Raw genomic sequence first — 16,285 nt, forward strand, 5'->3', positions numbered from 1 at the left:
GTCTAAGGATATTACTAAGAAACCAATTTTTAATGGCCAATGTGAGGAAATTGCTATCACTTTGCTGTGAATCTGAAATTCCCTTCTAAAGCATAAATGTAATGCCATGGCTTAATAGCCCTGACATGTCAAAAGCCCAGCACTGAGGAGAGGAATGGAAACACACTCAGCTCCTCCTGCTGTTGATAGGCTGAATTAGTTTAAAAAAAAAAAAAAGAATTTAGTTCTAATTGCTACTTTCCAGCTTGTCATAACAATGTCTGGAAGACCATTCAGAGATCCTAGACCTAGACATAATCACCTATCATTCTTTTCAACTTGAGATTATGTGACTTCCTCCTCCAGTCCACTCTAGCTACCTCACTCTCATCTACCCCACAGATACAATCAGGTGCCAAATCGACTCAGCCCCCACCCTAGTTCAGGCACCCGAACCTGGCCTGGCCAGCTCTGCTGCTCCTCACCGGTCTCTCTTCCCTGCCTCAAGTCTTCCCATTCCAATTCATCTTTCAGACAGCCACCTAAGTGTTTTTTTTTTTTTTTTAAAAAGGCAATTGGGGTTAAGTGACTTGCCCAGGGTCACACAGCTAGTAAGTGTCGAGTGTCTGGTCTGAGGCCAGATTTGAACTCAGGTCCTCCTGATTTCAGGGCCAGTGCTCTATCTACTAGTGCTTTTTCTAAGGTACAGATCTGACCATGTCACTCCCTGATTCAAACTCAAACAGCTGATCCCTATTCCTGCTAGAATCAAATATAAACTTCTCTGTTTGGAATTTAAAGGTCTTGATAATCACAGCCCCAGCCTCCCTTCCTAGACTAGTAACATTACTCCCCTCCATGGATTCTAGTCCAGCTAACTGGGCTTCTTGCTCTTCTTCACATTCCCTCTCTCATATCCATGCCTTTGCACTGGCTCACTCTGAGCCCAGAATCCATTCCCTTCCCCTCTATCTCTTTAAATCTCTTGCCTTCCAGTGAAACTTGACTCAAGTGCTAGCTTCTGCATGAGGTCTTTCCTGGCCCCGCTAGCTGCAAGCAATTCCCTCTCACCCCCTAGTTATCTTCTCTGTGTTTGTACACACTTAGATAAGTACATGCAGCCTCCTTCACTGGAAGGCATTCTCCTCAAGGGCAGGGACTGTTTGGATTTTATCTTTGTATCCCATTTCTAACACACTGCCTGGCACACAGCAGATGCTTAAGAATTAATAATTAACATTTAAATAGTACTTTAAAGTTCATGAAGTGCAGAGAAGAAAAAGATGGATTTTTGTTGATTAAAAAATAAAATCTCATTTTAAGATAGATAGATAAAAAATTTACAAAGTGCTTTCTCTATAATAATCCTGTGCCATTTTACAGATGACCAAACAAGTTCTGAGAAGTGAAATACCTTGCCATGTTCACAAAGCTAAAACATGTCAGAGATAACATTTGAAGTAATTCTCCAGAATACAAGTCTCACATTCTTTCCACTATATCATATATAGCCTCTAATCTCAGAATAGAAATAGTTCAATTCCAAGTGTATCACATACCAACTTTTGCCTATTTCAAATTCTATTTCAAGTTCTAAACACTATTACTAACACTCACTTTTTAAGCTCTGGCATCTCCGTTGGTTTTACAAGTTTGATCAGCCCTTTAAGTCTCTGCTGTTCTTTCCTCAGCTCAAAGGTTCTTAAATGAAGCTTTTTCCGGGACACACCATCTAATGTGCTCCCTGATTTGATTTCTGTCATGAATGCATCCAAAGAATCCTGAGGTGTAGACTCTGACAGGGCTGGCAATAAAAGAGATAATATTTTAGAAAATATGTACCCGAAAGTAGTGACACAGGGCTTAATAGTAAGATATTAAGGTCATAAAAGTAATATAATAAGATACTACGGTCACAGAACTGGATCTCAAGCAATCACTATGGCCATAACAAATGTAAATTCTACTAAGACTGGCACCAAGGTGCAGCACTGCTAAATATCAATGTAATGTACTCAATAAAGAAATTTTGGAAGATAACAGAATGAGAATAAGGAAAGCCAGGCTGGCCAGGCTAACACTCCCCTCAAAAAATGATAAAAGATAAATTGGAGAAGAAAAATGGTCAAAAATCCAAAATATAATTTAAATGTAGTCCCCAAATGAACCAAGCAAGAACATTGATATAATTTTTAAAATACTGTTGAAAAATATTGACTGAAACAGTTAATGAACAGAAGTAATGCAGATGTGAAAAGAAACAACAGAGTTACTGGAATTATACAGGCCAATATCATTAATCTGGTTTCAGTGCTCTGTCCTGGTTCCATAGCCAGGATATATATAAGGGGTGGGGCTTGAACCTAGGTCTTTCTAATTCTGGGGCTAGCCCTCTACCCACTACACCATATTGCCTCTTACATTTGACATACACTGAAACAACAACAACAAAAATAAATAAAATAATGGGAAGTAGAACATAACAGGACATAGAGGATTCATTTATGTTAAAAACACTGAAAAACTGAGGATCATAGATAGTCCAATCCCCTCATTTTACAGAGGAGGAAATTAAAACAGAAAGATCTTTCCTAAATATGATGAAAAAGTATTGAAATCACCAACTGATATCAAGAAAAAAATGAAATGAGGTATTCCCACTAAAAATAAATGGAAAGCAGAGCTGTCCCCTGTCATCAAATCCTGTGACAGTCTTAGACATGGTGGCTTAGCAATAAAAGTTGAAAAGGGGGAAGGAAGGGAATAAGCATTATTAAGTACCTATTATGTGCCAGGCACTGTGCTTCACTTTACAATTATTATTTCACCTGATCCTCACAATCCTCCAAAGTAGGTGCTATTATTTCCCCCATTATAGAGTCGAGAAAATAGAGGTTAAGTGACTTGCCCCGGGTCACACATAAGTGTCTTGAGGTTGGATATGAACTGAGGTCTTCCTGACTCCATGCCCATCACTAAAAAGCATTGGCAACAGAGAAATTAAAATATCTATTTATAGATGACATGACTATCTAGAAAACCCAAGAAAGTAAATTAAAATCTTGAGGTAATAAATGGCAATAGCAAAAAAAACCAGGTATGAAATAACTCCATGAAATGTAACTGCATTTCTATATAACAACAAAATGTGCAGAATATTTTGGGATTAACATACCAAGAAATATAAGAGAATTATATAAAAGTTAACTTAAAAATTATTTGGACAGGAATTCAAGAATTGAACAAATTGGAGGGATATATTTCCTTCTCATGGTTAGACAGAAGAAATATATTAGAATGTAAATATTTCTGAAATTAATTTATAGATTTAATGTAATACGAAAAGGACAATTCTTAAATTAGGTAAGACCATTCATCCAGAACAGAGACAGGCAAAAAATATCAAGAGAAATTATGAACATTAGACCTGGAACAGGGCCTTAACAGATTTCAAAGTGTATTATAAACTTCTTAGTAATAATGGAATAAAAAAAGGTACAGAAACAGATCACTAGAACTATCCAAAAATAAAATCTTATAAACATAAGAAACTAGTATTTAAAAAAAACCCACGATTTAAAAACACAAGGAAATGGAATCATTATTCAACTAAAACTCGGGAAAATTGGACAGCTATATGGCAAAGATAAATTAAGATCCATAACTCACACTAAATAATATGATATATTCTTAACTACATAAATGATAGAAGTATTCAAATTTTTTATTTTAATAATTTTATATAACAAAAACTGGAAGAAAAAGTAATGATATATTTAATGCAATTTTCAAGAGTAAAAAATGTTTATTTAGCAATCCAATAAAATGAGAAACAAAATGGTGAAAACGAGCTTCTGAGTCAGGAAGCCCTGGGGTCCAATCCTGCCTCTGACACATCCAGGCTGTGTGACCCTGAGCATGGCACTTAAACTCTGAGGGTTCCAGGCAATTTGAAAAGAATGTAAGGTGCAAGGCAGGTGTTGACCCATATTGGTAGAAGTTTCCTCATGGAAAAATTACAGGTCCAGTCCAAAACAAAATTATTAGAGATAAAAATCAGGAGATAGATTAAACAAAGACAAAAAACAAGACAAAAAGCATGATCTCTAGAATAAAAAGAACAAGAACAGACTGGGGAAAATAGTTGCAGCAAATATATCAGATATAGTATGACACCCAGAACTGATAGGGAACTAAGACAGCCCAGTATAGCAGAAAGAACAAAGAATCTTTAGAGAACCCTGGTTTGATTCTCATTCTGTCACTTTTGTCTGTGCTGTGTGACCTTGAGCAAATCATTCATCCAGTCTTCTCATCCGTAAAGTGAGGAGTTTGGACTAGGACAGGTGATCTCTAAGGTACTTTCCATTCCAACTCAATAATTCTATGATATACCTCTAGCAGAGTGATTATGTGCTCCCCCAGTGGAGAAGTGGTCAACAGACTTGAACATTCAACTTTTAAAGGAAGAATGTGAACTTATACAGTAAATAACCACATGAAAAGCTAGTCAAATTCTCAAAAAGTACAAATCAAGGCAATGCCTATATCATTTATCTAGTTAAGAGTGTATCATACAACATAGTACAACTTATAGATCTTAATTTATTTCTGCCATATAAGCTGTCCAATTTTCCCACGAGTTTTAATTGAATAAATGACTCCATTTCCTTGTTTTTTAATTATGAGTTTATTAAATACTAGTTTCATATGTGCATCAGGTTTAATTTTTGTATAGTTGTATTGATCCGTTTCTCTGCCTCTTTTATTTCATTATTACTAGAAAATTTTTATAGCTGCTTCATAATACATTTTGAAATGTTATTGAGCACCTTGAGATACCACCTGCCTATTAAATTGGCAAAAATTTCCTCCTCACCACTCCCTGTTCCCCTTCCTCCACAAGCCCATGCCCTTAAGCCCCCCAAAAAAGAAGGTTCAATGTTGGAGCTACGGTGAAACAGACAATCTATCACACTGTTGGTAGGAACATAGACTGCTACAAATGTTCAAGAGCAACTTAGTCAAATGCAATAAAAATTATAAAATTGATCATACCATTTCACCTGGCAATCTCACAGATAAAAAATATATTTTAAAGATACTGTTAAAAGGGATAAAGAATCCAGCTATATAAAAATATTCACAGATATTTTATTTGCATTAACAACAAATGGAAATGACCTGTGCGTTTTTTGGGTAACGGATAAATTATGATACATAATGTTATCACTAAAACCCATCTAATATGATTAATACAAGAAATGAAGGAAAGATCTACAGGAAGTGACACAAAATGAGATCCACAAAATACTAACTATGCAAAAATTTTACGGAGGAGGAAACTAAGGCCTAGAAAAGGTGACTTCCAAGGCCATACAAGTGTTGCTTTTTTTTTTTAACTGAAACTGAAATCCAAGTCATTTGACTCCAGATATAGCAAGCTCTTTCTATTATACCATACTGTCTGCTGCTCAAGAGTATAGATACTCCCTTCAGTTTATTCAAAAACACAATAGGCACTCAATAAATACTTGCTGAATGAGTCACAGATTCATTGATTTCTGTGTCTGTATCTATGCTTCCACATTAACCTAGCAAGAAGAAAACCATTGAAAAAAAATCAGTATTTTACTGTCACCTCACTACAGAAGAAAGATAAAGCAGTCCTATTCCTGGTTTGCTCCAAAAGTTTCATAAACAACCTACAAACGACTACTGTATATCTGTCATTGAAAGGCCAACCTGCCTAAGTTTTGAGAATTACCAGAAAGTTGACCACAGTCATTTGAAGAATGTCTATTAAGTTGTGCCAGGAAGTGGAGGGAATACACAAACTAACAAGCTCACAGATCACTAGAAATAATGAATGAGTCTTACCTTTGCCTGAGACTTTCAACTTCTCTGAAATCTCAACAAGTTCTTTCTCTGCATTATTTAACTTCCCAATCTAAAAAAGTAAAATAAAATAAAAAAGTTTAGCAAACCAATCAACAATTGTGCATACCCTTTGATCCAGTTATACTACTGCTAGGCCCTACACCCCTATGGGGGGGGGGGGGGAGGAAGGACCTGGCTGTACAAAAATAGTTACAGCAGCTCTTTTGATGATGGCAACAAACTGGAAACTAAGGAAGTCCCCACCAACTGGGAAATGGCTGAACAAGTTACGTTATGTGAATGTAATGGAACAAAAAATGAAAAAAAGGATAGTTTCAGAGCAAACTAGAAGGACTTCTATGAACTCATGCAGAGTGAAGTGAGGAGGAGGACTGGGAGAACAATTTATACAATGACATTTTAAAGAAAACCAACTTTGAAAGACTTGAAAACTCTGATCAATGCAATGACCAACCATGATTCTGGAGGACCAAAGATGAAGCATGCTACCCACCTCCTGCCAGGCTTAAAATGCAGAATGAAACATACATTTTTGGACAAGGTTTTTGTTTTGCTTGACTATTCACAGTTGTTACAAGGGTTTTTCTTTTCTTTTTAATTGTTTAACAGAAGGTAAGGGAAGTAGGAGAGAAAATAATTAGAAAAAAACACAAGAAAATACATATTTATGTATACATATACACATACACACAGAAAATAGCTAAATACAAGATGGTATGGGAAGCAGGATACTAGTGCTTTGTGGGGGGAGGCGTCATCAAGAAAACCTACATGTAGAAGACGGAGCCTGAGCTGCATCTTAAAAGCAAGGGAGGGACTCGTGAGGCAGAGGTGAAGAGAGAGTACATTCCTGCAAAATCACAGAAGGCACAAGATTAAGTGTCATGAGTGAGGAAAAGAGAGAAGGCCAATTTGGCTAAATCTCAGAGAACAGGAGAGGGAGTAATACCCAACAAGGCTAGAAAGGTAGGTTGGGGCCAGGCTTATATGGCTTTAAAAGCTAAATAAGAATTTTTATTTTATTCTAGAGGCAATAGGAAGCCACTGGAGTTGGATAAGTAAGGAAGTAGCATAGATCTTCACTTAAAGAAAATTACTTTGGCAGCAATGTGTGGGATGGCTGGAATGAGACTTGAGTCAGAGAGGCCAATAATTAGGCTGTGAAAATAATTTAGTGACAGATGATGACAGCCTGAATAAAGGTGGCAGTTGTGTGAGTGGAGAGAAAGGGTCAGATGCAAGATGAAGATTTGGCAACTAATTAGTTATATGGAGTGAGACAGAGTGAAGATAAGGCTAAGATTATGTACCTGAGATACCAGAAGGATGGTATTTTAGATAGAAATAGATAATCTGGGAAGAGAACTGGATTTAAGGGGAAAAGATAATGAATTCAGGTTTAGGCATATTGAGTTTTAAGATGTATCTGGAACATCCAATAGGCATTTGGTGATTCAGAATTGAAGTGGAGGGGCAGGGGCAATATATGTAGATCTGAGAGTCATCTGCATCTAGTTAAAACTCAAGGGAACTGATAAGGATACCAAGAGAGGAAGAGAAAGGGAAAAGAAAAGAGGGTTCAGGAGAGAACTGTGGGAAACACTCACAGTTAGAGGAAGTGATCGGCAAAGACTGAAGAGGTCAGACAGACAGCAGGCAAACCAATAGAGAGCAGTGTCACAAAAACCCAGAGAGAAGAACATCTACTAGACAGTCATCAACAGCGTCAAATGCAACAGATCAAGAAGCATTATATCTGAGAAAAGGTCAGATTTGGAAATCAAGAGATCACTGGTAACTTTGAAGTGAAATGTTTCAGCTGAGTGATTAGGTCAAAAGCCCAATGGCAAAGCATTAAGGAGTGAGTTAGAGGAAAGAAAGCAAAGGCATGAAGTTTATACAACTTTTAAGAAATTTCAAGGAATTTGGCTGAGAAAGGCAGGAGAGATATAGGACAAAAACTTAAGGTGATAAAAGTAGGGCCCAATAAAAGTTTTTCTCCTTTTTGGTTTTGGTTTTTAAGGCTAAAGAGTATGTTTGAAGACAGTAGGGAGATAACCAGTTAACAGGGAGAGGTTGAAGATTCAAAAGACAGTGAGGATGCTTGAGGATTAAATTTGCTGGAAAAGACCAAAGGGGATGGAATTGAGGGCTTATACCAGTGGTAGAGGGAAGGGTTATCCGGCTGTTAGAGACTGAGAGAAAGGAAAAGAGAGTGGGAGATGCTGAAGATGTCAGAATTGAATAGGATTGAAAGCACAAGGCAGACTTCAAATTTTATTTCACTTGGTCCAAAACCATTGGTTAGTGGCATTTTTTTTCACTGTAGGTCAGTGGAACAGGAATTAGATATTGTCTAAATTCGGTATACTGCCTGGGAGACTGCTGGTTATCAACACATGTAGCATAACACTACACAAGCAAAAAAATGGTACATTTTGGAACCTAATGCTAATACACCCTCAAAATGCTTTTCATCTTCCTTTGTTAGCACATGCTAAGGGCTATTTTATTTTCCCTTAGTCCTTTTAAAATTAAAGCTCTACTTACTTCTCTATTTCTAAGCATTAAAGTATTACAATAAATTTAAAATCAAATAACGCTTTAATACAGATGTTTCCACATTTACCAGTGAATCATAGGTCTCTGGCTTATCATCAATCTTTCCAGCTTTTTTCATCCTGTTAAGTCGCTTCTTCTCAACCAAGCCAGTTCGATCCAAGAATGTATCATCATCACTGTCATAATAATCTTCTTCCTCCCAGTTCTTAGCTTTCCTTTTTCGAGATACTAAAGTATGCATAATGGATAAAAAGTGAAAAGTTAGAAAATTTTTTTAAAAAAAGGTTTGTTTTCTTTACTGTCTTTTCTTTCAGTATCAGTTATTTCTGAAAATACTCTCCCTCCTCACTAGATCAAATTTTCCCCCATAACAAAGAAAATAACTGAATAAAAATACATCTGACAGTGTCAGTAACATTCTGCCCTATTAGTCCTTCTCTCCTCTGCTGAGAAGAGAGATATTTCATTATCTATTCTTCAGGATCATCACTGATTTTACTACTCACACTACAGCTTTCTTTTAGTGATATTTTATCTGAATTGTTGTAGTCATTGTGTACATTGTTCTTTGGGTTTTGTTTCATTCACTCTGTGTCAATTCATAGGACTCTTCCCATCTTTCTATTAATTCTTCATGCTTATTTCTTATTGCATCATAATATTCCATTATATTCACACACTGCAACTTTTTCAGAAGGATGGAGGAAGTTAAGGGGAAGCTAACTAGGATAATAAAGATTATTATATATTCATCCTTAACTGTATTCATAAGAAAGAGCCTCCAGGAGGCTGCCAGTTGCCTTGCCTAGCTACTAACCTGCCTCCTGACGCAGCAAACCCAAAGCATCGAGCATCCGACAAGCTTCCAGGGAGCACTGGATCATTGCTTCCTTTTTCTTCCCTGAGTGAATGGCCTCAGCCACCAGTTGTTTTCCTGATGAATCATCCACAGGCAACCTGCATCAGTTGCAAATATCAATGAGGAAAAGGAGCTAATATGTGACAGCATTTGCCACACATATCTGAATGGCTTGATTCAATTCAATGCATTTTTTTTTTTTGGCTAGGCAATGGGGTTAAGTGACTTGCCTAGGGTCACAGAGGTAGTAAGTGTTATGTGTCTGAGACCAGATTTGAACTCAGGTCCTCCTGAATCCAGGGCTGGTGCTCTATCCACTGTGCCACCTAGCTGCCCCCTCAACACATTTATTAAATGCCTATTATGTACCATGCACTGTGCTACAAAGACAAAAATAGGGGCAGCTAGGTGGTGCAGTGGATAGAGTACTGACCCTGGAGTCAGGAGGACCTGAGTTCACAGCCAGCCTCAGACACTTGACACTTACTAGCTCTGTGACCCTAGGCAAGTCACTTAAACCCCACTGCCTAACAGAAAAAAGAAGGGGGGGAAGAAAAAGACAAAAATAAAATAGCTCCTGCTCTCAAGCAACTATCATTCATTAGACTGTAAGCTACTTAAGGGCAGGGACTGACTTTTGCCACTTTTGTCAGTACAGTGCCTGGCATATAGTAGGCACTTAACAAACGTCTACTGATTGACTGATTCTAGGAAGGGGATAGATACAACATGTACACAAATAAGTAAACATAAAAAATATAAAGAATACTGGGAAGATGGGGGAATGAGAGGTGTCCTAGATTACAGCTCTTTCCCCCACTACCAAAAAAAGCAGAGCCAATAATGCAGCAAAATCAGCAATGAGAGGAAGAGGAAAAGAGGAAAGACCCTGGAAAAAATTAATTTTTATAGAAAAAACAACTTAAGACTAACTCACCAACAATTCTATCTCACCCACTTTTCCCCTGTGCCCATCCCTGTGCTGGCCTAGGGCCTATGTCCCTGTATCTCTGCAGTTTCAGGCACTATCTTTTGGAGTTAACTCCTTGATAGTGGCCCAGAAAGAAGTTGATCCCAGAGTGGGCTAAGGCTCATGAATCAGACCACTCCCAAGAACTTCAAAAAAGATGGACAAAACATAGAGGGAAGGGCCCAGAGGTAAAGCACCTGTTACAACCATTTAGTACAGTCCAGGAGAAAAAAGAGAGATCTAGAGATCTAGAGAAGAGAATGAGGGTCACAGATTGTTTTGAACCATGATGACCTGAGAAAAAAATAACAAGGACTGGGGGAAAGGAACAAAAGAATAAAAAGCACCTTTACTACAAAGCTACCACTTAAGAAAACCAGCAGCAATTAGTAAAAACAGATTAAAAAGCTTACCAAGGATAAGAAATAAACAAATATTTGGAGAATCAATCAACCAATAAGCATTTATTAAGCATTTGCTATTTGCTGGGGATGCAAAAAAAGAAGTAAAAAACAATCCAGATCCTGCCCTGCAGGAGCTCATAATGTAATGGAGGAGACAAATATATATAAAGCTATATTCAGGATAAATAGGAAATAATTAAGAGGGAAGGCAGTAGAATTAAGAGGGGTTGGGGACGGCTTCCAGTAAAAGATGGGATTTTAGTTTGGGCTTAAAGGAAGCCAAGGAGTTCAGTAGGCAGAATGAAGGAGGTATTTGGGACAGCCAAAGAAAATGCCCAGAGCTAAGACTTGGCATTTCTTGTGAATGGCCAAGAAGCTAGCATTACTGAAACAAAGAATATATGTCTGGGAATAAGGTGTAAGAAGACTGGAAAGGTAGGAAGGGGGCTGAGCATTTTGTACAAAAAAGTCATTTCCATAAGTGAGTTCTTTACAACAAACAAAGCAAAGATCATACAAATAATTCCAGGAGGCCCTCTGAAACAACAATAAAGCAACTCTAAGAACCTTTAGACTGGTTTAGAAGAGCAATCAATGAATTAAGTGAAAATATAAGAGAAATAATGACAGATATTAGAACTCATAATGAAAAAATCAGCAAGTTCAAAGAAAGACTAGAAGATTTAAGAGAATTAGGAATTATGTAGTTAGACACTCTATATCATACAATCCCTGTAACAGAGACTAACAGAATTGTAGAGGCAAAAGAAAAGTTAACTGAACAAAATCAAAATATGTACAAAATTGTAAAAAAGGATTTCAAGAGGGAAAGCATACTAATAATGGGAAGATCACGAAAGGATTCCTATATCAAGTAGCTGCTGAGTTCTTCAAAGGAAGTTAGGAATTTGATGAATGGGAGGTGAAGAGAGAATACAATCCAAACATAGGGACCATCAGTGTAACAGCACAGAAGTGAGAGATCAAAGGTCAAATATGGGAAACAGCTAGCCTAACAGTTCGATAGGAAAGGAGAATTTGTAAAGGGAAATAATACAAAGAAAAGATAAAAAGGTAAGTAGGAAACAGGTTGATAATTTTGAATTTTATCTTAGAGGTAACAGGAAGTCACTAAAGATATTTGAGGAGGGGAGTTACATGGTCAGATCTATAGTTTAAGAACATCAATTTGGTGGCTATGTAGAAGATCAATCAAAAAAGGGGGCAATGAGTTCTTAAATTGCTTTGTCCTACTCTCCACTATAATGCTTCAAATTCCCCAAAGAGAAAAGTAACACCATTTCCCTATACACACAGAGATAAAAACAATAAATACCTATGAAATACCAAAACCCAAACTCAAAACTTTTTTTTATAAATCTAGTAATCTTAACTCTTATTTAGAACTATAAATGAAGCTTAAAATTAATTGACCTGTAAAGGGAGAATGGGAAAAACACATACCTAACTCTGCAAAGCCAAGTGCTGTGTCCCTGTTCATCATATTCATATTCTAATTCTTCCCCTACAGAGGTAAAAAAGAGATTTGTAATAATAATTTAAAGTAACTTCCTAAATTAAATTCAGTTATTAGTTGAACTTGATATACTAGGGAAAGAAAATCAGAGTTAAACAATCCTATGTAAAATATATTTTTTTAACCATATGAAATTACCATGTATGATAGGAATTACAGAATATTATGACTTAGGAACAGAAAACTTATAAGAACTTGATTCAATTTTCCCAACACCAAAGTTTTCTGCTAAGGATCTGAGTCAAGTGAAATATATCCTTTGTTTCAGGTTAAGAAGAATGTCAAGGCTCTTACTCCTCCACTAAATTCTTATTGTTTTGCCTCATAATGTTGTGGAGGTGACTGAGTTTTCAAAAGCTATGCCAAAGGAATGTAAGCTCCAGCAGGTGGCTTGGAGCATGGGCTTGGAAACAGCTACATGGCTGTCATCCAATAATGAGCCTAGCTAAGCTCTGAAAAGTCTCATGCTAGCAGCACCACAAAATGAAACTGGTTTTGTCATAGAAATTAGTGAAGATGGTCTGCTAAGGCATGAGAAGTTGAATGGATGGGCCATTGATGTAAATCTTTTGGAATAGCAAAAAATTTATTCACCACACCACCCTTTTTGACTGCAAGACTTTTGAGGGCAGGGTTCTCATCTTATCTAAACTTTGTACATTCCCAGTACTTAGCAAAATGCTAGGCAAACAGTAGGTACTTAAATTTAGTTTGCTGAAATTAATTATTGGCAAACCCAGAAGGAGCATACTTTAATTGAAGAAACAGGTAAAGGCTGAACTATTAAGCAGAATCTGAGCAGTTATACAGCATATACAGGGAAAGTAGATTTAATGGCATTTTAAAGAATGGCATTAAACTGGAATTTATGGTATAGGACATATATAACTTCCATCATCAAAGGCTAATCACAGACCTTCTCTTTCAAAAAACCCCTGCAGGGCCTTTTTGGGATCCTTTATATAAAATGCCTCACGTTCCTGCTGAAACTCTATAACAATAGGGTTCTCTTCAACTTCATCTTCAATGGCATCTTCTCCTGCAGAAAGAGGGTTGGGGTAGAAGAAATCAAAGAGAATGTCACACATATTATTTAAGCAGGGAGGGAAAAAAAGGAAAACCTTACCAAAATAGTATTCACTACCTTATCTCAAAAAAGAAGAGAGTCAGGCTATACAAAACTGAGGTAATACATGATACTTCTCACCACAAATCCCAAATGTGTTCTATTTATCAATATCTTAACAAAACCAAGAAGAAAATGGGACAAGGGACAGGCCAGAGAAGTGCAGTCTTAGGTATAGTAGCTAAGTGCTGTGAAGAAACTCACACTCATGGGAAAAACAAAAAAAAAAAAATTTAAAAACCACCCACTCACCAATGTGCTTTCAGGAAAAAGTCTAAATTCTTTAACTTACCAATCTCAGGCCTATCTCTACAACTTCCCTAAAAGAAGAGTTTACTGGAGTAGACTCCAGAACAAACTATCAGTGTTCTGTCAAAGTTCCCCTGCTTGGAATGCCCTCACATTCTCTCTTGTTTTAAGTTCTACTTTGACTTTCAAGCCCAGCTCCTTTGACGCATTCCCCAAATGTTCAAGCCCTCAAGTCCTGCAGCACATTGTCTCTATTATTAATTTGGCATTTATAGGACAATTTACATCGCTATTTATCATTTTATGCATACACATACTTTATACCCCTAGTGCCTAGCAGAGTGTCATGACACCGTAGGTTTTGAGTAGTTCCTTGGTGATGCTATGCAGAGATGGAGAGGATTAAATAACTTCTCTAGGCCTCAGACTCCTCATCTGCAAGATGAAGGGTTTGGCCTAAATGATCTTCAATCGTCTCTTCCAGCTCTATGATTCCATAAGATATGCTGTCTTCCTCTCCAAAATCTGAATGTATACACCTCCATATAAACATGCAAATGCAAAGGAAAATTTTAGTATTTTAAATGGGTCCCTTTATGCACATATTCAATCACGACAAACAAAAAAAATTTTTTGGTAGAGGATCCCTAAAGTCATAGAATCTAAGCTGAAAGAGAGCCCTCTCATACTGCAGAGGAGGATGCTGAGCATCAGAGAAGTGGCAGAGCCAAGCTTTGAATCCAAGTGTTCTAACTTCCAACTTGAGTGCTCTTTCCACTACAGCATACTGCTTCTCTATGTCCTTAAATTGACAACGACTAGGACCAAGGCAGAGAACACATGAGACTTTTTACATAGTGTGCTATTTACTTCATAGTCACAAAATCTTTCATTTGACAATTTTCCCACGCTTTATTGTATTACAAATAAGGGCATTCTCCTAAGAAAAGAAGGTGATCATTTGGACCAGAATTAAATAACTGCATTAAGTGCTTTGCCTATATCCTAGGGAAGAGTTTTTAAGATAACTTAGTCCAATACTCTCATTTTATAAATGAGGAAACTGAGGCCCAGAGAGATTAAGTGACTTGCTAGGAGAATGTGTTCAATCAATATCCTATGTGACTTCTCAAGAAAAGTTTTATTCATACCAGGGTTATAACGGAGTCAAAACTCTTACAGTCCTGGAACTGTTGACAGCTCTGTGACCTCAGGCAAGAAATTTCAACTCTGGAGCTCAGTTTTCTTGTTTTAAAAGTAGGAATAACAATAGTCACTCCTCTATACTTCACAGGGCTGTTATGAGGACCAAATGGATATTATGTCATTTTCCAAACACAAGACAAGTATAAGATACAATTAATAATTCTAAAAAAAAAATTCTGACTTGCTTTCTTAGTAGCTTTCAGTTCTTACCCATTCCCCAAGTACATCCCATCTCAACATCCTGACTACTAGTATTTCTCTTCTCTTCTGTGGCATCTGTCTCCTCTTCCTCATCTGAGTCTTCACCCAACATCTTCTTCTCTAATTTCATCTGCTGCTGCTTTCGCAAAGCCTTCAACTGAGTTACGGTTAGCTCAGATTCTGCCTCCTTATCATCTTCTGGTCCCTGTTGATCAAGTAAAACAATCCCTTTAGGATGTGGGAGCAGAAACCATAAAGAAGTCTATCTTGGAGCCAGAAGGCATAACCCTCAACTGTGGGAAAGGCTGACAAACATACACTAATACACAACCTGGGGAGCCGGGGGCGGGGCTCCTTTACCTGCAGGATAAAGAGCCGGGTGCTGCCTCCAAAGCGCAGGACGTGGCCCACGTGGACGCGGCAGTAGGTGCGGGGCGGGACGCGAGTTTTGTTCAGGAAGGTGCCGTGGGTGCTCCCCAGGTCGTATAGGTAGAAGCCGGGTCCGCGGGGGTCCTCGTCCCCCGCGGGGCCCCGCGCCCGGTGCTGCAGCACAGCGTGGAAGCGGGACACCGAGGGGTGCTCCAGCACCACGTCGCAGCTGGGCAGGCGCCCGAACACGCAGCGGCTCCGGCCCTCCAGACTGCGGCTGCCCAAGACGGTCCCGCCCTTCAGCGTCTCCAGGCTGTAGGGAGCGTCGGGGGGTCCCCCCCACGGTGGCTCCTGATACGGAGGAGCCGGAGCCGGGCTCCTGGCTGGAGGAGCGCCCGCCGCTGCTCCGGACGGCCGCGGCTTCTCCTCTGCGGGGGGCCCGGGGCCGGGCTCCTCCCGGACGTCTCGCCGCCGGGCCGGCTGGACTCCCTGCTCGCCAGGACCGCCGGCCAGCGGCGGCTCCTTCTCCTCCTCTTCCCGCTCCTCTCGCTCCCGGGGAGCGGGGCCCTGCGTATGCTCCCGCGGCATCGAGGGCAATGGCAGGACCGGCTTTTTGAAGTCGCTGTCTGGCGGCTCGGAGCTGGACCCCAGCTCTGCCTCTGAGGAGAGCTCCGCCATCTTCGAGGAGTCCGATGTCTAATAGCGTCCGCCGGAAACCGGACTCGGAGAGCTCCAAGTGCCCCGCTGCAGCTTCCAGCCCTCCCTGGGGAGGGGAGGTGCCGGAGCTTGCCGACTTCAGTGTCCTCCCCCGACTCCTGCATCCGACACTGGACCGAATTAAAACTCTAACACTATCGAATAAAGGAAGCGTCTTGGAAAGGGAGGACGTCTTTACAAGTGCACTACTTAGTGACGACTTCCG

General features: G+C 39.0%; 1 protein-coding gene across 1 annotated transcript in view; it reads right to left on the reverse strand.

Moving 5' to 3' along the window:
* The window catches only part of SLC4A1AP (solute carrier family 4 member 1 adaptor protein), a 28,074-nt gene extending 11,961 nt beyond the window's left edge, over positions 1–16,113 (reverse strand). Inside the window, exons 1-8 of the mRNA XM_027850402.1 lie at positions 15,355–16,113; positions 15,004–15,199; positions 13,129–13,251; positions 12,140–12,200; positions 9,260–9,399; positions 8,510–8,670; positions 5,860–5,929; positions 1,597–1,783 (exon numbers count right to left, since the gene is read on the reverse strand). Of these exons, the coding sequence (XP_027706203.1) occupies positions 1,597–1,783; positions 5,860–5,929; positions 8,510–8,670; positions 9,260–9,399; positions 12,140–12,200; positions 13,129–13,251; positions 15,004–15,199; positions 15,355–16,041 (1,625 nt within the window). The 5' untranslated portion in view covers positions 16,042–16,113. The remainder of the gene's footprint in view (positions 1–1,596; positions 1,784–5,859; positions 5,930–8,509; positions 8,671–9,259; positions 9,400–12,139; positions 12,201–13,128; positions 13,252–15,003; positions 15,200–15,354) is intronic.
* Between the last annotated feature and the right edge of the window lie 172 nt (positions 16,114–16,285).

This window comes from Vombatus ursinus, unplaced genomic scaffold (assembly GCF_900497805.2).
Source record: "Vombatus ursinus unplaced genomic scaffold, bare-nosed wombat genome assembly UNPS02009062.1, whole genome shotgun sequence".
NCBI lineage: Eukaryota > Metazoa > Chordata > Mammalia > Diprotodontia > Vombatidae > Vombatus > Vombatus ursinus.